The sequence below is a fragment of the Coffea eugenioides genome, chromosome 10 (assembly GCF_003713205.1).
Source record: "Coffea eugenioides isolate CCC68of chromosome 10, Ceug_1.0, whole genome shotgun sequence".
Taxonomy (NCBI): Eukaryota; Viridiplantae; Streptophyta; class Magnoliopsida; order Gentianales; family Rubiaceae; genus Coffea; species Coffea eugenioides.
In genome coordinates this window covers 33,409,192-33,431,169 of record NC_040044.1, presented here as the reverse complement: position 1 = coordinate 33,431,169, position 21,978 = coordinate 33,409,192, and the positions used below count along the sequence as shown (strand labels likewise).

At 36.9% G+C, this 21,978-nt stretch overlaps 2 protein-coding genes across 3 annotated transcripts; one reads left to right on the top strand and one right to left on the bottom strand.

The window, feature by feature from the left end:
* Positions 1-152: 152 nt before the first annotated feature.
* Positions 153-11,251, bottom strand: LOC113748628 (kinesin-like protein KIN-4C). The gene is made up of 28 exons (XM_027292119.1): positions 11,162-11,251; positions 10,800-10,960; positions 10,462-10,608; positions 10,212-10,364; positions 9,861-10,111; positions 8,543-8,721; positions 8,288-8,412; positions 7,626-7,662; positions 7,385-7,476; positions 7,193-7,309; positions 6,862-6,975; positions 6,679-6,762; positions 6,417-6,603; positions 6,065-6,165; positions 5,861-5,959; positions 5,680-5,793; positions 5,497-5,613; positions 5,336-5,416; positions 4,320-4,391; positions 4,144-4,234; positions 4,014-4,045; positions 3,763-3,848; positions 2,913-2,984; positions 2,582-2,800; positions 2,357-2,492; positions 1,632-1,727; positions 834-1,481; positions 153-703 (listed from the first exon to the last, which is right to left on the bottom strand). Exons 2-28 carry the CDS (start codon positions 10,926-10,928, stop codon positions 377-379), a joined length of 3,906 nt encoding a protein of 1,301 aa, XP_027147920.1. The 5' UTR covers positions 10,929-10,960; positions 11,162-11,251; the 3' UTR covers positions 153-376.
* A 3,585-nt stretch (positions 11,252-14,836) lies between these two features.
* Positions 14,837-21,539, top strand: LOC113748918 (mechanosensitive ion channel protein 3, chloroplastic-like). 2 transcript variants are annotated; one of them, XM_027292518.1, is made up of 14 exons: positions 14,837-14,962; positions 15,729-15,895; positions 15,976-16,035; positions 16,454-16,611; positions 16,810-16,933; positions 17,030-17,127; positions 17,218-17,331; positions 17,938-17,998; positions 18,519-18,668; positions 18,802-18,912; positions 19,083-19,250; positions 19,339-19,452; positions 19,866-19,922; positions 20,386-21,539. In XM_027292518.1, the coding sequence occupies exons 2-14, from the start codon at positions 15,803-15,805 to the stop codon at positions 21,262-21,264; spliced, it is 2,187 nt and encodes a 728-aa protein (XP_027148319.1). In that variant the 5' UTR covers positions 14,837-14,962; positions 15,729-15,802; the 3' UTR covers positions 21,265-21,539. The 2 variants fall into 2 exon arrangements, with proteins under 2 accessions (XP_027148319.1, XP_027148318.1); XM_027292517.1 differs by having other exon boundaries at positions 16,807-16,933.
* Positions 21,540-21,978: the final 439 nt, after the last annotated feature.

Sequence of the window (21,978 nt, the reverse complement as noted above, 5' to 3'; positions counted from 1 at the left end):
AGCCCAACCAGGTTGAATGTATTCATTTGCCAGCCAGTAGTTAATCAGGCTATAAACTCGTTACATATTGAGTCAATTCCAAGCATCAACAAGCGCAAGAAAAATGGACATGCATGATGAACAGAAGAGCTTTTACAACTGCACCGCCTTACGGGTCATAAAGAGCTTGCTCTGAGATTCACTTTGAAGATTCAATCAGCAATTTTGGAACCAGCAATGGAGAAACAAATTGCGGTTCTACAGGTCAGCCACTACTTAAATTACACGAGAGCCAATCGCCTACTACAGAACACCAAAAGAACCTCCAATCTCTTCAAAATGTTAGAAAAAGCAGCTTGTACAAAATTAATCAAACCAACAACTGCAGCAGAGGAAATTATGGCTTATAATTATTTTCTTTCTCATCTGTTGTTCTCGATTGTTCTTGAGGACTTCTAGAAGCTGTAACTCCAATCTCCTTCATAACAGTAGAATCACTGTGTGCATCTGAATTCCTTTCTCTTAAAGGATTATTGTGCACGAAAGCAGAACGCATAAATCTGGGTAATTTCAAGGAAATATCACTCTCACTTGAGCTGATTTCAGGCTTTACAGATCCTTCAACATTTTCAGGTTCAGCGGCAGGTGGTGGAGCTGGAACAAGTTGAATAGTAGATTTCCGCCATTTCTTTCTTTGATTAGGTTTTGGAGCATTTGATTTTGCCTGTAATTGAATAGCTAAATGAGAAAAGCCTAAAGAAGTCTTAAGACACTCCCCGCTTGTGTGTGAAACAGATATCATCAAAGAAACACACACATCAGTGACAACAAGAAAGATTGTAAAACAGACATACCAGAGTATTTCCAATGTCAGATAAAGGCTTTCTTCTGGGTCCACCTTCATCATTTGTGATCATAGGTTTCTCAGAAAGTGCGGACTGGAGTAACATTGCACCATGAGAAGCAAGGACGTGACTTCCATCTGCTTCATCAGTCTCTGAAGCAGTTCTAGTCAGTCCAACAATTTCTGATGGTGGCAAGCCATGGTCCTCTTCGGTGAGTGCTGATTCTCTATTACTGCATTTTACAGGATCACAGCCACAAGATGTCCCACAAATGCCGTCAGCAAGTCGACATTCACATTTCATTGTCTTGCACAAAGACTTCTTACTGCAGGAGCAGCAGATTGCAGACTCATATTTCTGACTCCCGGTACTATCTTCCCCACCTGATGTCTTTGTATTCAAACCTTCAGAATCACTGGCAGATATGGGATGAGATGCTGTGCCAGAATGGCTGCTATTCTTGGAGTTCCTTTTCTTGGCACGCCTTCTTCTTCCATTTGTAAGGGACCACTCAGGGTCATCCAAATCAGTATGTCCCAACTCATGGTCATCATCCCCTTGGCCATTGTCTGAATATTCTGAATCTGAGGTATCCATGTCTTCCAAAGATTGCAAATTATTCCAGCCGCCATTTAAGATGACAGACTGTCGTATCCCCTGATAAAGACAAGGCAAAGGTTTCACTTGTTTGTCACTAATTAAGGTGGCCAGAAGTAATTACTCTTATTTGAAAGTTTTAAGAAAGAAATTGAGTCATCTATTTTCATGGACTCTGCAACTATGTATCTGCAGCTTAAAAAGAATTACCTTGGGCCTCAAATCATATATGTGCCCTTCAGCACCACCCTTTGATGCATCTTCACCATTCTTTGCCTCTCCCTTGGGTTTCTTGGCAGCCAACTTCTACAAAAGATTAAGTCATTGGCTAATAACTAAGTAATCAATATGACAAGGAAGCCTATGCGGGAAGTTTTAATTGTGAACCTTCCTGAATTGGAGAGGTCAATCAACTAGAACACCGCTAGAAACTACAGAGAACTGGATGGGAATAATTACAAGACAAACAAGGCGAGACACCAAGAGGGAAACAGCAGACAATTATGAATAAGAGCTTCACATCTGCTGTGAATTCAAATAGGAAAACACCCCACATTTCTAGTTGATTGACTTGTGAAACAAACTCAAGGCTTGCTCACGAGTCTATAAAACACACAAAAGTATCATAGAAGACAACCAAGCTAATTGTAATCCATTGATTGGGCTCATATTACTTAAGCTAATTTAAGCAACTAGCAAACTTGAAGATGACATTTAAGCAAGTTAGCAACCAAACCAGCTGAACACCTTGGCTGTAGGGCCTCAGATTGACTTGTTTATACCCCTAACTAGGTGCAGCACTCAAATATTCACCAACTCTCAAAAGGAAAATAAGTTCTTAAAACTTGAACCCAAAAGTCATCATATCCAAGAAAATTCACAATATATTCAGATGAGAAAATAAGCCAAAAGTTGTAGACTCAGGAATCACTAACCATAAATTTCTCTTGACGAAGGAGATCAGCCTTTTGTAGTTCTATCTGCCTAACCAACTTGACTACCTTCTCCTTCAGGTCTCTAATTTCAGCATCCTTCTCTCTACAGTAAACTTCACGATCCATCAGCTGGCATCTTCAAGAAACAATGCCAAAGTACCCTTTTCAGTACACAGCTTTAGAAGGTCATATACTCTGTAAGGAGATCTATTTTTTAATGCAGACCTGGAGGAGGAAGCTAAGTTAAATAAAAAGTTCATGACATCTTTTGCTTCAGCAAGAGATCGAACTTGTTTCCATCGTCCTCTACCACTAAAGGCTCGTTCACGCTCTTCTGCTTCTGACAGGTGTGATGCCATGGAAACAAGGGAGCTGGATGAGGTGGCAAGCATGTTTTCAAGCGCAAAAATTCTTGAATCTCTTGCACCAGGAGACATGGTGTGTCTGCAACCGTTACAGCCAAAGTATTAATTTTATATGATCCCTCAGGTGAATGATGATATTATAAAATCTCAAAATAATTAGAACCAGATAACAAAAGCCCCCAAAGTCAAACCTTAAGTTTCCTTGTTTCGTAATCTGTGCCTCTTCCTTTAATTCTGCAACTTCCCTAGCCATTCTAGTTCTCCTGTATTTACAGAGAAAATTCTCAGAAAGTCAGGTATTAAAGTAAATTCTAGTAAGTGTCAAACGGATCACTAACATAATGAAATTAGTGATGATAAGACAAATTACAAACATTTAGTAGTAGATTCATCAAAAAGTGAGGTAATGATTCTCATGTTTACAGAAGCATCATCATAAGTACTACTAAGATCAGGGAATCCGTGGAATAGCCCACTTCACCATATTCTCATTTGGCAACCCTACACCACCCAAATGGTAAGAATACCTAAATCCATACTCTTGGGGCAAAAACTTCAGCTGAATCAGAACAATGAAACCTTTTACATATTCTATTTGTGATTGTCAGCAATGGATAACAGTGACCATAATCAGGAAAACTCTGGCCCAATATAAACCTCAACAAAGAGTATGCTGTGGCATAGTTCAACCAAGTAAAGAATTTGACACTGTTGTTATCTTCTCAAATTGCTAAAGAATAAAACACTACCAGCCGCCTATATGTGCTGCAGATCTGCTACATATTTTTTTTGTGTCATCCACAGCATATCTTAGTAAGATTCTGAGAGGATACTAACTTTGCGCCCTTTTGTAATTCATATCCAACCATCAATCCAAAAGTAAAAGTAAATTTATACTGCAGAGGCCATCAAATAAGAAATTGTACCACATGAACAGTTACGCCTAGAACTTTAGGGCGACATTATAATAGGATACTAAAGTTTGAGCAAGTATTAAAGGATCAACAAAAAAGATTGTAATTGTAAAGTAACAGAACTCACTCTTCGATTTGACGCTCATATTCTGCCCGAACTTCATGTACACGTACAGTGACCTCAAGTTCATGTTCAATTGCCTGCATTAATGCCTTTTGAATAGAAAACTTATTAGTTGGATGCATAATAGAATACCAACATCTGCTGCAATCTGGGGAACCCCTTAAAGAGATATTCCATATATTCATACAACACTAGGACAATGATTAATCAATCAAACACTAGAACATGTGCATGTAAACATTAGTTTAAGATACCTGGATTCCAGGGCCACTGCTATTTCCAACACCTAGACAAAAATGCAAGAGTAATAGAGGAAATGTTAGTGGACCATAAACTGTAAATTGATGTCTAGTCTAAGGACTGTGTAATAGAGCATATCCCTACCAGATAGTTCACGTGAAGCTTTCCGAGATTCTAGCAACTCTTTAAGCCTCTTAGTGGCCAGAGCTGCTTCCTCTGTCTTTCGTTGCAAAACCTAACATGCAATTGAGAGTGAAAAGAATGGTTCTTCACAAATAGATAAGTTTCGTAATTCGAGGAAAAAGAAAAGAATGACTCACCATCTTTTGTCTTTGATTGAGCGCTAATAACTTATGCAACTCATATTCGTTCCTTCTTCCCTCTTTCTTTAGCTGTTAAGGAAATACAAAAGATATACAATTGCCTCCTTAGAAAATTAGTTCATACTACAGGAGCACATTGTATACGAATAAGGAAATTATAATGCTTCCTTCATTGCAAAGCACTAATTGCCTTAACAGAGAAAACTAAAAGGGAGGTGGGCTGGGGGTGGTGGGACCGACAAAAAATATATTTCGCTACAGGCTAATACCGAAGTCTTAACTCTCAATAGCAGGAAGTACTGGCTTACATTCTGGAAATGGAGCATGATTCCAATTTAGGAAAGCAACGCACTAACTAAAAATGTTAATACATGTTTGTTGATTTTTGAATCAATTGTTTATTTACAAAGGCTGACATCACGTGTAGTTACTTCCACATTGTACTCTGTCTGCCAACATCTAAAAACATGACATAAACTACACATCCAGGAAACAAGCTAAAGCTGAGAACTCCCTTAGTGGAAACAGGTTCTCGATAAATCGTTAATAGAACCTACTTGCTACCTTTAAGGTTCATCCAATGTAAGATTCCATCTAGAGTCTAGTTAAATAGGACAAAAATCTCGCCAGTATAAGGAAACTTTTGTTAGTGCCTGTCTACTTCAGTACCATTAAAATGACTTGTTTATGTACTTGCAATTCTACTACTTGGATCTTGAATGCCTTCTTGTCCCTCGCAGACTCTTATCTTTCAATCAAATAAGCACATGTTGTCTTGTGGCTCAAAGATTCCCATTTACCATTATTTCAGAGCTTATGCAAAATATGAGCAACATTACCACATTTAACAACTTGCTATCCATACAAAAGTAACACGAGTCAATGAGATAGCACCAGGGCACCACTAGAGCCTAATACTCATAATTTCACTATTTAAGTTTGGTGTTCCATCTTCTGGTAAAAATCTGTAGTAAAAGAAGAAGCCAAATGGAATAGTGAAAAAACTGTAGTACCTGAAGGACCTCTTTTTCACGTGATGCTTTCCATAACCTGAATTGCTCAGATTCTTGCTTTATCTTTTGTTGCAATTGAACCTTTTAGACAATAGAATGCCATTAGAAGAAGCAAGGGATTCTCTATATCTAAACAAGTATCAAATACCAAGACCCTGTACCTTCTGTGTTTTTATCCTCTGTATCTCATCCTGTAGTCGTTTTGCAGCCTCATCGCTCTTTTGCTTTTGTCTCAAAAGCTGGGCTTGAGCATCTTGCTTCTTCTTCAACTCGACAACCTGCAGAGGCCGAAATTATTATCCAGACATAAAGTTTGGTGGGGGAAAAAACAGTTGAAGGAATACCTGAGCTTCAAGGACATTTAACTTTTGAAGATAATCTTCCTTCAGCTTCTGAGCACTATCATCAGTAGTAGATGATATGTTTGCAAGATTATGTCTAAGTTCCTCGATCTCTTTCTGCAATAGAAAATTAGCTCAGAAACAAAGAAATTATCAACTAAAATCATCATACTCAAAGACATACCTGCAGGACTCTCTTTTCGAGTTCTAACTCCTGAATTTTTTTATCATAATGTTGCTTAAGAGTTGAGGTATCAGGATTTGCAAACCGCTTCATCTCAGCCTATAAACAGATATAATAGGTCAAGGTGAAATCAGAAGTTACAAAGTAACAATTGCTTCTAGATTTAAGCCAACCAATATAATTACTTGAAGAGATACCACATACCTCCTTCTGTTCAAGTCTTTTGTCCAATTCTTTGAGCTCCATGTCCAATTTTTCTTGAAGAGAAGAATGTTCTTGCTCTTTCTGCTCATCCTCAAACACACCTAACAAATATGAAAGAACATTATTCTACCAGCAACTTGAAATCAACTTGGTCAAATTCCAAACATAAATCACGACCATTCAGGTACAAGTTGTTGCAACATAATCCTCTTGTCAAGCAGAGTCAATGATAATGCGCTACATAAAATACTAGAAAGCCACAACAAGAAACATCCACCGCATAGCAGCCACCCGAACAAACACAGAAACAAGAGTGTACATAATTATCATGGAACAGCTTATGGTAGCTCACCACTTAAATTATCAGCTTTTGTTTCGGACTCTGCAAAACAGTTATCTTTTGAATGAAGCCCGCTATCATCCAAACTAACGTAGTCAACAAAATCATTCCGCCTTAAATGGTTAGCACTTTGTAGCCGCAATAATTCTCCTTCCAATTCTTGTATCTTGGATACATATCGTTTTAACAAATCAAAATCCTGTAGGAAATTTGAAAAGTTATATTAGCCAAGTTTCCCAAACTACATGGCAAATTGACCAGGAATCCTATCTACCTGATTAGAATCAGAATCTATTTCATTCCACGATTTTTGACTTCGAGCTGATTCAATCTTCATGACAAGCCTATCCCTCTCCACCTAATACATTATTTTGATGTAAGCGGCTTCAAAAATGCATCTAACTTGGATGCCGTAAATAGATCATTTTAACATTGGCAATTACACAAATAAAACTACCTGAGCATCTAGGGCTCGTTGTGTCAAATGATCACAAGTAATTCGACGTTCTTGAAGCTCCTGCTGTAGTTGTGCATTGCTTGTTTCAAGCAAAGAAATTTTATGCTTAAGAATCTGTAGGGCAGAAGGAACAAGTCAATTTCTACCCGAGACACACTTATGGACAGAGGTTATTAATTAAAAGGATAATACAGCCTCTTGTATTAGCTCCAAGAAGTAACCACCTCAAATCTATATGCACAACCCAACACAATGATAATCATTTTAATCATCCTCCCAATCACAGCAACTAAGAAACTGACAGACTGACACTTATGAGGAAAAATGAAACCTGAAGTTCCTCAAAAGGAACAGTGCAGTCTCCACGAAAGAAAAGAAGCTCAGCTTGCAACTGTTCAATTTGATTTTTCATTCTTTGCATCTGAGTTGCCAGTGGATCACGGTTGATCTAGAAATTAAAAGTAGGTGAGTATACTGATTGAATTAAAAAAAATATGATTTTTCTTAACAATATTAAACTTACAATTGCTTTATTTTGAATATTACGAGCACGATTTGCATACTTCAGAGTGTTTAGTGTCTCCTCTGCATTTGTATCTGCTGGACTGATGCAAGCTACCACATAAATGCAAAAGGATAGAAGAGGTTAAGTGACATTAATTAAAGAAATGATGAAATGCCCAGCAAAATCATATAATAAAACAGCATATCATGTTCCTGAGGACAGATATAAAGCATCTTGGCAAACGAAATTAAAAGTTTACCAATCATTACTGTTTTGCTGTTCCCTCCAAGAGAATCCTGAAACAGAATATTCCCAAGGTTAGCAATGGTAGATTTGCTTAAATTACATATAACATCAAGGACACGCAAGGAAAATCAAGCTGGCCAGACAGGACAACCACAAATATAGTGAATCATGTTAAAAAAATGAAAGCACAATCAGGATTAGTTAGGACACATGGTATTTATGGAGGCATGCAATGCAATCCTTATGAGAGAAAATTGTCAATAGAACTGAGCATCAATAGGAGCCACCACTCTAGAAAAGTTCAAACAATATAAACAACTTACAGAGAACAAAAACCAGAAAAGATCATGTCTTCTGATTGGAAAGGAAAAAGGAAAATGAGAATGAAGATTCAAGAACAGATTACTACTTTGAAATAAGCTGATTTTTATGTTTGCATTCAATACGTCGTAGAGTTCATTCTGATATGTACTTTTACTTGTTAACTGCATGGTCCTAACACAATGCCATATAAAGCAATAGAAAAAATTTTGTTCGTAAGAAAGATTATGACTAAGGTTGAAAAGTAGACGGAAATGTAAGAAATACTAACATATGAACACCATATTATAATATATGGTTGTTTAGAAACTTGGGAAGGATGAATAAGGAAGCAAAGAAAGAAACATGTCTTGCCTGCAACAGCCGAGTTAATTTGCTATCTCGATAAGGAACATGACCACCTTCTTTCCGTTTCTTGTCATCACCCAAAGCACTAATCACATTGCCAAGAGCCAGCAACCCTTTGTTGATATGAATGCCTAATCCATATTTTCAATTAAAAAGAATGCCAAATAAATGAGAAGTAGCAAAAACAATAAAGAAAAAAAAGCATCATCAAGCAGGTCCAGTAGCCAGAGTATATATTTCAGTTATCAAGGATAGTTCCACCTTCTTTCAAACGCATCCCATCTGCTCCGGTTCGCTTTGCTCTTTCAGAACCTGCTAGGTCCACCAAGTGAAGCTTAGCACCCAAGATTTCGTCACTAAATTCATCATGTATGTCTCCACTAGAGCAACTGCTTGTTCTTTTTTGTTCCATTGATATTGTGAAAATTGCATGCGAACGACTGAAAATCATATAACACTAACATTAAAAAATTCTCATTGTAATGACTGAAAGAGTAAGTTAACAGAAAGGCCAAGAAAACAGCTAAATCTGCTGGTTTCTTCAAGGTATGCAACCTATCTAGAGTGCTCTCTACAGATTTCACTAGGGTGCTAATAAGAGAGCACTGACAATTCGTATTAAGATTGGAAACATGCTCCAGGATTAATGAGACTTCTTGTTAACACAACTCTGTCAGCTAGACCGATACATTTACTGTGATAAAGAAGAAATTAAACAGGTAAAAAACAATAGAAAATTACTTCTCCTAAAACAATTGCAGGCTACAATGAAGAAACGAGAAGTTATTACATTAGTTCAGAAGATTGTGATGATCTGATTTAATTTCTCAGCTGCAACAAGCTAATTGTCATTAGAAACTAACTCTTACACTACGTATCCTTCAATCAAAGGCAGCACCCAACTAGCATACATTGAGTTTCATTTTAAGAGTTAGAGCTACTGTAAGCGCCATATGACTGTAGTAACTTGAAGACACCATTAACACCTTTGTTTAAGTAACTCCAATTGTCATATATATTCTAAACCCAGGGACATCCAGAGAAATATCAGTAAATTCTTGACACAGAAACATTACAACAGAAAAAAGGGGAGGCAGAAGAGAAAAGAAGGGGATGATGTTGATTGACCAGCTCATTATTGGCATCTTCACAAGCAATTTTTGCTTTCAAGCAAAACCTGAAACTACAAAATCTCTATCCCTCAAGCATAAATGTTTAACTAATGCTAGTTTTGCAGAGTTAATCCACATTATATACAGGCTTATGCCCTAACGCTTTTTGAAGGAGATTGAAAAAAGTAATTTAAGCAGAGAAGTGATAGAGAGAGAGAGAGTAGCACAAGATAACATGATTTAGAGGATCCATAATTCTGAGTAATTTTGGTATCTGCTCTCTTTACAAAAAAGAATGACTCACACAGTAAAGAGCACACAAGAATCATCATGTAACTGAAGACATAAATCAGCACCTCCATATAAAATTAACTACGTTAGTCAACATCATAGACAATGCACAAAAATCTAAGAAGTTACAGACATACAGGTAGATTTTATCAATAACACTAAAACAATGTACACACCTTGATTGACTATTCATGTTAGTGCTCCCCGTAGCACGAGATACTGAACCACGCAAGAGGTATGATGCCATCTCTTCTTTTGTCCTAACCTCTGCCTCTGTAACACCGGCAAGTGTGATCCCACCATTGACAGTTTCTCTAATTTGAATGGGAGCTCTTGCTGGGCCAGGTTTTGCTATAGATGCCCCATCACCTTTTGCAATAGCAGGGGGGTTTGGATCTAGTAAATCAAATACCTCTTCCTTAAAAATCTGCAAATCATAAAATAAATAACATGATACCAAATTAGGCGGTCAATACATGAACTATGAGACTTTAGTAATAATACACCGAAAAACCAAATTACCATACCTCAATAAAAGATACTCTTATAAGAAACTCTGTAGAGGCTTTGAAAGCCTCTACTCGTGAAAATATGGTTTCCATTACTTTAGGAATAACTCCTCCTTTATGGTCTTCTCCATTATAGTTAGTTCCCATAGTGTATGTTTTTCCAGAGCCAGTCTTTCACATGAAACAAATTTTGAACAAGGTAAGGAAACACAAACAAAAGAACGTTAAATTGCAGAAAATAACGTAATATCAGAAACAGGTTCCATACCTGTCCATACGCAAGAACAGTACCATTGTAGCCGTGGAAGAGTGCACCAACTAATGGAGCCACACACTCATCAAATATCCGTGAAGATGATAACCCAGCACTCCCAAACACATAATCAAATGTGAAGGCATGTGATCCAATTTGAACCTGTTTGAACATACAAACACCTCAATAACTCCCGATTTCCACCTAAATCTCAATACTCCACTAAAAATTCGCGACCAAAAACACACAATTAAAAAAAATTCTCAATCAAAAGAGCACGTGTTTTTAAAAAAAAAAAAGTAATAATTATATAGTTTCCAAGTATTAAACAAAAGAATACTCATCCCAAGTACCTGTGGTTCTCCAGGGACAACGGTGATGCAATCAGTGCATCCAGCAACAAGCTCATGAGTGACAAGCGGCCGAACATTGACTGCAACCCTCACACACTGAGATGTGTCTTTAACTTCAGAACTGTCCATCTCCACTCAATGCAATTTGAAATTTTGAATCACTACGACAGGAAAGAAGAAAAGAAGTAAGCAACAGAAACCCTAGCTAGATTCAATTGAGCCTGCACACACAATCAAAAATCCAACTCTAAGGCCATCATTTTAATCTTGACCTTCGAGATCTCATTAACCACATTATTCTATAAATCAACCAAAATGTATAGTGACGAGTGGAAAATGTAGTTGAATAGTTTGAACTGTACCCGAGGGGAGAAAGAGGTGGGAATGAGGGGTTGGGACGGAGGAGGATGGGAGGGGTGACCGTTGAGGGTTGGATTGATTTTGAACGGGGAATTGGGAGGGACGGTGGACAGAGAAGAAAACAAAAGGAAAGGGCGAACTCCAAACTTTAAAAAAGTGAATTGAAGAAAAGGCGCTGGAGTCCGAAATTCAAATGAGGCGAAGGTCACGTGCGATGCAAGTGACTGCAGGTGCTCTTGAAGTTTTTAAACGTTACAACTCACAACTATCATTATATCAGTATGTCATCATAACCAAACAATTACTAGTAAATCATTTAAACTCACATCCCAACCAACGATTTTTCTCAGTATGTTAATTATCCGATACTCTTAAAGATTATCTTATTATCATAATAAAATTTACTTCTCAAGTCGACTGAGATGAGAGTAATGTTCCTGTGGTATTTACTTCCGAATTTAATAACAAAAAGCAAAAAAAAAAAAATGATTCTTTTGAATGCATAAGAATGGATTCTTTTGAATCTTGATATTTCACATACTGTGTTGGCCCCAAAAAAAAAACAAAAGAAAAGATGACTATATTATATTTATGTGGCCTCAAATAGTATAGATACAAGTGTGACAATAATCTAATGCAGTTTTTGTTTTAATGTCGATTAAGAAACATGTAAAGTTGTTGATTCGATTTCTTTGACTATTAAGAGAATAATCTTAACTTGATGAGGCCTATGGCTGAGGTCTGAGGATTTAGGGGTCTTAAATTTCAATTTCTCTTCTCTCTTCTCATTTATTAAATTTCACTCCTCTTTGCCAGAAAAATTAATAAAAATAAAATATTCCCAATACTACTCAGATTTGCCTGTATTTGAAAAGACAATTCATTATGTTTTCGGGTAAAAAACAAAAAAAATTCCCTGTGGTAAATCTAATATACAGAAAAGTCCTTCATGATTTCAAAACGTACAACATGACACTTCATACTTTGAACTAAATTGTAAAGGTAACGGAATCCGTTAAATTTAACGGAAATGACTTATTGGAAAAAAAAAAATTTATACCTAATTTGTATCCAATATACATATTCTACCCCTTAACCCTCAATACTCTCTATCTAATGAATAAAACAAATGATTTTTTGAGCTGTCTTTTGCTTAATTACATCATGGCATTTTGGTCATTTCGTCTATTTCCGTTAAATTTAACGGATTCCGTCACATTTACAATTTAGTTCAAAGCATGAGGTGTTATATTGTAAGTTTTAAAACCACGGGGGACTTTTTTGTACATTAGGTTTACTACAGGGAGTTTTTTTTTTTCACCCTTATGTTTTTATACTAAAATGTTCAGTTCAAAAAATAGTTGTTATGGGGAATGGCTTTCTTGGTTTTTGTCAGGGGTGGTAATTTTTCAACACGACGAATTTAACACGAAATTAATGAATTTTGGTTGAGATTTCGCGGGTTCGGGTCAAAATCGGATCGAACTTGATGAACCCGAAAAAAAAAAGGTCGAATTTATGTCACCCACGGGTTGACCTGATAATCCGTTTATGAATTAAAAATAATTTAAAAAATATAAATATATTTTATTTAACTAAACTAAGTTATTCTTTTTTTCCCCAAAGGCATTAACCACTTAATCCTAAATGAATTTGTTTAACTTGTGTGAATTTGAAATTACTATGTTTGGACAAATGATATATTACATTATTTTCTATTTTTATAGTATTTTAATTTATTTTAGATCTAATTTGGGATAAAATATTTTTACAATGTTTTAATTTATTTCATATATGGTTTTGGATTGTTTTATCGAGATTTTTATTAATTGATTATGTAATTAGCCTTATGCGAAATTGGTTCTGTTAGAAACCACGGTAGTAAATTAGGAAATTGAAATTATATTTCAAGTCATTTGGATTGACCCGCCAACTCGAATTTTTTAGATTCGGGTCAGATATCTGACCCGTTTAGAGTTGGCGAATCGTGTTCGAATCAGCAGGTTATTAGTTTTATCCGAGTCTCAATCCGATCTGCCGATTCGTTTTTTATCCGATTGCTACTCCTAATTTTTGTTGGACTGGGTGAGCGACGGTGGGGTGAGTGGGAGGGGTGGGTTTGTTCCATCAAGTGCTCAAATTGATTAGGCGGACCGAGATTTTGAAGTTTGAGGTTACAACAGTGGTGAAGCGGCCCAGTTGCACCTTCCAAGTTAGTGGATTCATGATGCGGTTTTGCTAGAATGAACTTTAGTCGTTAGAAACAAAATTGCAGGCCAATCGTGTCATCCGTATTTGCCAGAATAAAATATCATCACTCAAGCCCCGAAACCACGGGCGAAGCGTGCCTCGATCGGACTTTATTCATGGGTCCTAGCAAAATGATAAAAGCCGGAATGAAACTTGCTAAATTCGTGCCTTAACAAAATACGTCGGGATTCATTCTCATGGATCGCGCCAGATTCAACGTTCAGGGCAGCATCAGTAGTTGTGACTAATGAGTAGTGTAACAAAAAATATAATATAGCTAGTATACAATAAGTATTTATTGTAACTTATTGTAACTTATCAGTATTTATTGTAGCTAGTATAAAAAAAAAAAAAAAGTATACAATAAGTATAGTGGAACTTCAAGTTATTCTAGAGCCGTGAGAATCTCACGAACGGAGGGCCCTAACTGCAGAACTCGATTTTTCAGTACTTTGGGTGATTCTGTGAGCTTTTCTTTCTTTTTTTGGGTTATTTCTTTAGTTGATATTGATGTTGAGGAAAACATACGTATATGTTGGAGGTGATGGGGCTGATTTCTGAGTTGTTGCTATTGATGCACGTCTTGAGCTGAGTTGAATGGAAAATTAGGAATGGAAATTGAATATAAAAATCAGGCTTTGAGCTCGATTTCAAGCTTGGATTTGGGTGGTTCGAACTCGACAAGACTTGACGGGATTTTCAAGTTAATTTTAGGGGAGTTTAAGTTTGTATACTACTTGCATGAGTCGAGTTCGAGTTCAAGTATCGTTACTCGCTTGAATTCAAATAGCATTATCCATGCTTGAATTTGAGATCGAATTGGAATATGTGATCATCCAATTACACCACTTGGAATTTTATTTTATGGCACCCAACCTCAAGAAATATGTATCCTTTTGCAATTGACCGCCCGACATCTAGAAAAATGATACTCTTTGCTTTTTTTTTTTTTTTTGGTTAGATAGATTTTATCGACATTGATAATATACGAATTTGGATGCATATCATGTCATTTTAATTTTGAAATTTAACTCTAAATTTTACACACGTGACATATATTTAAAATAATTTTAGTGCATATAGTCAAGTGTTGAAAAATGAAAAGATTTTGAACTTGTATGAATTGGTCATTTTTTTTTTTAAAAAAAATTTATTTCTGTGAATCCATTTTTAAACGCTTTTTGGTAGCATTTACTAGTACTATATTTCGTACCAATAAAAAAAAAAAAAGGCAAAACAACTTGTGGGAAACGTGGGTTAGTTGCAAAAGCAAAGCAACAGGCAATAGACTGACAAAGCCGTACGCGGCAACAAAACATAGCTCTCAGTCCGCCACGTCAGCAGTCCCTATTTATCCATAACAATAATGAACAATCCCCCCCCTACAAAAGGCCCAAGTAATAATAGTAGTAGTTCCATTTGACCACGGAACAGTAGCAGCCGGCCGGCGCAAGTTTTTCCTCTTTCCTTCCTTCTCAGTTCCGAACAAAGTTTTATTCATTTATTTATTTTGGTCCGCTTTTCTTGCTGTTTGCATTTTGCGGTAAACTAAGGTAGAAGCCATTAGTTTTCCTTTTCCTTTTTCTTTTTTTATTTTATTTTATTTAAAATTTCGTCGTCCTTGTTGATATATGCAGGGTTAATTAGTTAAGATGCTCTGCATTTTGAATCTTGGGGTTCTTTAATTGTGATAAATTTTGTTCGGATTGTGGCTGTAGAGTTAAGGTTGAGCTGAAATTTGGAGGACGAGGAACTGGGAATATAATAAGCACCGAAGGATGGAGATTATTTTGATGACCTTTTCTGTTATTTTGTTTGATTTGGCAGCTAAATGTAGCAGAGGATAGCTAAGAAAATACTGCTAAATAAGTAAATAATGCAACCTTTTTCTATTCCCTTGGAACCCCACCACCCCCCCCCCCCCAAAAAAAAGAAGAGAGAGAGAGAGAGAGAGAGATTGTCAAAGCTTAAGGACGAGGGAGAATTCTTCATGTTATGCACTTGGATACTTTTATTTGTTAATTTATGTGTAACTTTATAACAAAAATGGATTTGCTCTAAATCGTTGTCCAGCGAAAGTGTTTTCTATAATTAGAGAATTTAGTTTTTGTCTTTGATGAACTGTTATTATAGAGTTAAAAAAAAAAGAAAAGAAAATGTTACTATTGTAGAGTTGTGCATATTAATTGTTTGGGTTGCTAAAAATGGAATCTTTATTTTTTTTCTTGATCATTATTCTGGGATAAATGTTATTTAATTATGTCTGCCTGCCTGTTTGACTTCACATGATTTTTTGGTTGTGTATCTATTTCTTATGAGAATGGTAGGTTCCAGGGGGAGTTCCAGTTGATGTGCACTCGGTATTGTGCCGTTTCTTTTTATATGTTGAGACAATGGCAGCTGCAACTTCCTTGCTTTCGCCCTGTGAAATGCGAATCTGTGGCCACTATGGCCAGTTTAAGGTGCATGGAGGTTTACTACATTCGGTACATGATCTGCACCCTTCAGTCTCTTTGCTAACTTTTTCTCAAGTAAGTTATTCTAATTTTCATTTGTTCGTGTCCAGGGCATGATGGAGAAGACCCGCTTACACTCGTTTAGCTCGTCTCTTTCATCGCATTCAGTGGTATGTAACGCGCATATGCTTTCCATTTACTCCTCTTATGCTGCTGGAATTTTATGCTTTCATGCTAAGCAACTGATTGGAATTCGTGAATAGCATACCAACCCAAATATCTCAATGTTGTTGATACCAAAGAAGAAGTTTGTTTTTAGCATATCCATTATCTACTTAAGCTTGTTATTTGCTATCTTTTTGGATTCATGTTTTGTTTGGGAGTTGAAACTTTCCAAGTGGATGATGAAATGAGCGAAATTCGATATATTTGGTTAAATTTAACAGGAACTTGTCAAATTTCGTGGATTCTAAAAATTTACCTAGTCCTTGACCAGCACTTCTCTAATCTGTGAGGGATATATTTATTTATTTATTTATTTTAGAGAAGTTGTCTTATGTGTGGACACTAATTTTGTCAATCATGTAGCGACAGGATGCTTGGAGTCTCTACGTTTTGAAAAATGTACATGGCCCCCTATGCCCTAATAATGCTAAATTTAATGGTTTTATGTGCCGATCCCTATTAAAACCCGGTGGAGGAAATGAGATTCCTGTTCTGAAAGCAGCTGCAAAAATAATTTCCAGGTACATGTTTTATTTAATGCTTTCAAGGCTTTCTGTGGGATTCTTATAAGGGTCCCCTTTCCCTCTTGTTGTCCTCGTTGGTTGTCATGAAATGGTAGGATGGACCATAAGCTTGTCTTTATTTATTGCAAATACAGTTTTTTTTTTGCACCATGAGATGACGAGCACATTGGATAAACTCATAACATTTTTTAGCAGGTCACATGGTACTTTGCATGGAAGTCCTCCTGTGCTTCAGTTGGTTCCAGCCATTGGTATAATTGCCTTGGCTGCTTGGGGCTTAGGGCCGCTCATGCGTTTCGGGAGGATTCTTTTCCTAAGTGTACATTCTTTATCATTACCCCAATGTTTTTCTTTTCTTTCATGAGGTGTTTAAGCTGATACTTTGCTGATGTCCCTCATGAATTTTTTCATGCAGAAGAATGATGGTAGTTGGAAAAAGAGCGGGATACATAATCTTGTGACTTCCTATCTTCAACCTTTGCTGTTTTGGACTGGAGCAATGCTCATTTGCAGGTACTAGTGGGACAAAATTGGAATGTTTGTTATAACCTGTTTTGTCTTTAGACGATCTGATTATTTTTCTTTTTGATGGAACTTCTGCAGAGCACTTGATCCTGTGATTCTAACTTCAGTAGCTAGCCAGGCTGTCAAGCGACGGCTTTTGTATTTTGTACGATCACTGTCTACTATTTTTGCCTTTGCCTACTGTTTATCAAGGTAAACTTATTGCTTTAAAACTCTCTAGTGCTAGGCAACAAACAACTTGATCTATTACTATCTTTGTTTTCTTTTCTGTTAAAGTAAAAGGATAGGGTCATTCTACGATTGATTTCTCTTAGAAAACTCAAAGTTCGCATTATTGGTTGTTTAATTTGTTTTATTTCTACTGGAGTGGGTTGTTTTGCTGATGTTAAAGGCATAGCTCTCTCTCTCTCTCTCCCCTTCAGCCTCCCCCCTCTTTATATCATAAGATATGATCTTGTAACTGTATGTTGTTTGCCCCTCCTTGAAAATATAAGTTGTTTTGCTGTGGCAACAATCTTCTTAGGACGAGTCTCTGCTTTCCATTTAATTGTTTGTACAACTTTATGCTGCTGTGCAACTCTCTCTCTCTCTTCCCCACCCTCCCTCCCTCCCTCCCCTTTCTTTGTGCCCCTTAGATACAAACATACTTGTACGCATGGATGTGAGCGGGTAAATGTGCTTGCCGTAATTGGACCTTGTCTGCAGTCTGTTGCTTCTCTTGTCATGCCCTTTCTGTTGGAGTTAGTATAGATTCTAGAGTATGATATCAAATCTTGGTTTTTTTTTTTTTTTGGACAGCTTGATTCATCAGACTCAGAAGTTCTTTGTCGAAACAAAAGAATCTAGTGATGCAAGAACAGTACGTTTTGATTACTTTTAGATCTATGCAACAGATTTACATTCTCTCATTACATGTGCAACCGTTCAAATGTTGTGCATACTAGAAATTAATGTGAACCTAAAACCACTTGTAGAAAAGGCCCATTAATTGATGCAAGAGGCCATTATGTTGCCAGTCATTAATGACTAATGGGTAATTAAGATGCTAGTCTTTCTGCCTTGTCATGCATGCACATTCTCTGTTGCTTACTATGGTATTGCCTTTTGGTTCTGAGTTAACTAAAGATTTCGTGTTTTGCACTACAAACACTACCTACAGGTAGGTGTTTAGTTTACATCTGTCACGTATTCGTGATACTGTTTAGAGGTTCTTACGGATAACATGCATCCTAATTCGTTGAGAATTCCATCCATGTGTTTAGATAGACTGTAAAATAGGTCTAGCATTTTGTTTATTTGGTTGGTTTTGGTCATATGGATCTGTCAGTTTGCCAATGGTATTGTAAATAATCTAACTTCGTGATGATTTGCACCTTTAGATGGGCTTTGAGTTTGCTGGAAAAGCTGTATATACTGCAGTATGGGTTGCTGCTGTTTCATTATTCATGGAATTGCTTGGTTTTTCAACCCAGAAGTGGCTAACTGCTGGGGGTCTTGGGACAGTATTATTAACCCTTGCTGGTCGTGAGGTAAATCGTTCTCCTTCCTCCCTGTATCTTTTGTAGCAATTAGTGCAAGTAATTACTGTAAATACCTTTCCCCGCATCTGTCTTAGCTTCCCTTTCCTTCTAAGGCTAAATAGTTCTCTTCCATTTTCTTCAGATTCTCACAAATTTCCTTTCAAGTGTAATGATCCATGCAACACGGCCATTTGTTCTCAACGATTGGATTCAGACAAAGATTGATGGCTATGAAGTTTCTGGTACAGTTGAGGTTTGTCTGCATTGTCCTAAAATCTTTATGATATTTGTGGTGACAAAGTTCTGCATATAAATCTTAAACTCCTTGCAGAGTTAACTGGATCATTAAATACTGCATGAACATGTGACTTAGTGTTGAAATACTGTCTGGAGAATCTAAAATGTATTTAATTTGTTGTTCAGCATGTCGGATGGTGGTCACCAACAGTTATAAGAGGTGATGACCGTGAAGCAGTTCACATTCCAAGTCACAAGTTTACAATGAATGTAGTTAGGAATCTTAGCCAGAAGACTCATTGGCGAATTAAATCCAGCCTCGCCATAAGTCATTTGGATGTCAATAAGATCAATGTAAGATTTGATATTCCTTCTTATAAATGCTATGATGTTGGCATTGTTCCTATATTTTCACGCCACTTATACCTTTTGTTTTAAACAGAATATTGTGTCTGATATGCGCAAGGTTTTGGCTAAAAATCCTCAAATAGAGCAGCAGAAGTTGCATAGACGAGTATTTCTAGATTATATAGATACAGAGAATCAGGCACTCATGGTGAGTTTTTCATTTCATAACTGTTATCATTGGCTCGTTTTTATGTGAAGTAGTCCTACTACTTTATCTGATGAGAAGAGATGATTTGTGGAAGAGTTTTTGTTTGTTCTTGTATGAAATGAGCTTACATAGCTGAAAGGTTACATTCAAATACAAAAATGCGTTGATCTATGCAGAAGGACACTGGGGCATCTAATCTTCAGTTGTTATTAGCTACAAATACTGATTATATTCACCAAATTAGCTGAATAGGCCAATATGAAGCTGCTTGCTGACTCTTTCCTCTGCTTTGGTTGCCAGATATAAAAATTTGTCATTCTTTTTGCCTTAGATTGTTTTTATCATCTAGCTTTATGGCTTGTAGCTATTGTTAAGAGTGTAATAACTTTTTGTTGGCCTGTATCATATAACAGATTATGGTCTCTTGCTTTGTGAAGACCTCACGGTTTGAAGAGTACCTATGTGTAAAGGTAAGCAACACTTAATAGTAAATCAGATTAGCTAGATGGTACATGCAACTGGGATTTCAGATGCTTAATTAGGTTTTTTTAGTAATATGGATTGTATTTATCTTCTGTGTTGCCTTTGTTGCTGCCCTTGTCGTCATTAAGGTCTGCTGGAAGCTGCAGCTTCTGCGAGTAGTTCTGAGCTGCATTTACTAGTTTCATGCTTTTAGTGTTAAACATTCAGGAGAGGTCTGCATTCCCTAAGACCTAGCTCACCGGTAGGTAACCGTGACGTACCGGTTCAAGTCTTGAGTACCTCTCCTCGAGTTTCTAGATTTTTTTTTTCAATCAACAAGTTGTTGTTTACCTATTAATGCACTCAGAGTTCATCTTGTCATTTATCTTTATTGTCTCAATACATTTTTATAGCATGTACAATGGCTCGAAGATATAGCCCCTTTTAATCAGTGTAATTCCCTCAATATAGGAGTCTATCTTGCAAGATCTCCTTAGAGTGATCAGTCACCATCGAGCTCGGCTTGCCACCCCCATACGCACAGTGCAGAAAGTATATGGTGAAACTGATGTGGAAACCATTCCATTTTCTGAGACCATTTTCCGTCGTACTAGAGCGGCATCTAATCGTCCTTTCCTGCTGGTTGATCCTTCTTATAAAGTTAATAATGACAATAAAATCAGGACAACAGGTCGTACAGAACAACCTAATGAAGAAAAAGATGAGAAGGTTGAAGCAACCTCAACATCTGAGACTAAGGTGGATGCTAAAGTTGGACCAACATCAATTGTTGATGATGACAAAGTCGATGATGAGGGCTCCACAGAACTGATATCTGACAACAATCAAAAGGCAACAGTTGAGAGAACTTCAACTTCTGATGCCTTGCCACATATGGGTTCCATTGATCCAGGCCAAAGAAATTCCGTGAAGCAGGTAGCTGATAGAGCTGTTTCTGAAGAGGCTTCAGCTGTTGCAACAAGTCTGAATACTGGAGGAAAGGTACCTGAGATACAGCGTCCATCTGTCCAAGAATTTGGCCGTGATGGCACAGCTGTATCTTCTAGCGCTTCACAAGCAATGCCAGATGTTGAAAGGCATATACCATCAGCGTCAGCTTCAAAGACTACATTGGAAGATAATATTGTTCTTGGCGTTGCTTTAGAAGGCTCGAAAATGAGACTTCCAATTGAGGAAGATATGATACCAGCCCCAACTCAATCAGAGGTCAAGGACGTAGCTGCCTGCTGGAATGGAAATGGGTTGGCTACTGTAGGCAAAGATAAGCAGGATGAAATTGGCGAAATTCCAAATGGAGGACCGCGTGATTTGCAGGAAAAAGAAAAGTGATCAGTGTCTAGTACTGGCATATCTTTTAACAAAGTGCAGAATGCATAAAGCGTGTTTTTTGGAGCTGCGTTTTGCACTGTTATGAATTTCATAACACCTGTAAATGGGAATGTATTGAACTCAGAAATTCAAAATTCATTGAATTTAGAAGTTTATGCGAGTATGTTAAAGAGTTTTTTTTTTTTCTTTGAACTTATATCAGAAGGAATCTATTGTGGGTCAGAATTTGCAAGACCGTTTGTATTGAAAGCCCCAAGAGATAAAAGTTGGTTTTACTCTTGATTGCATAAGATAACTTTTTCCATCAGCAAGCGGAATCCTCTAATCAGGATAGCCAATCCATACGGCCGTACAAAATCAAGTAAATTGGATAACAAATTTGAGTATGTTTGGATATGAGATTATTTGGAACAATACTTTTAGCTGCACATTTTATGATGTGAAGAAAAGTAGTTAAAATTGTGGATCTATGAGGATTGAGCTTTTTTTAAAAATAAAATTTTCAAATCTAATGTTGCAATAATATAATTGTAAAAGCATCTAATCTATACAAATATCAAATACAACTAATCAAAAATATAAATAAATAAATAAAAAATAATCTACCACCTCTATCTCTTTTTTACTTGCCACCACCCCCTTCCTCCATCGCTCATCCGCCTCCTCTCTCTCCCTCTTCCTTCCTCCTCTCTCTCCCTCTTCCTCTCCTTCTCC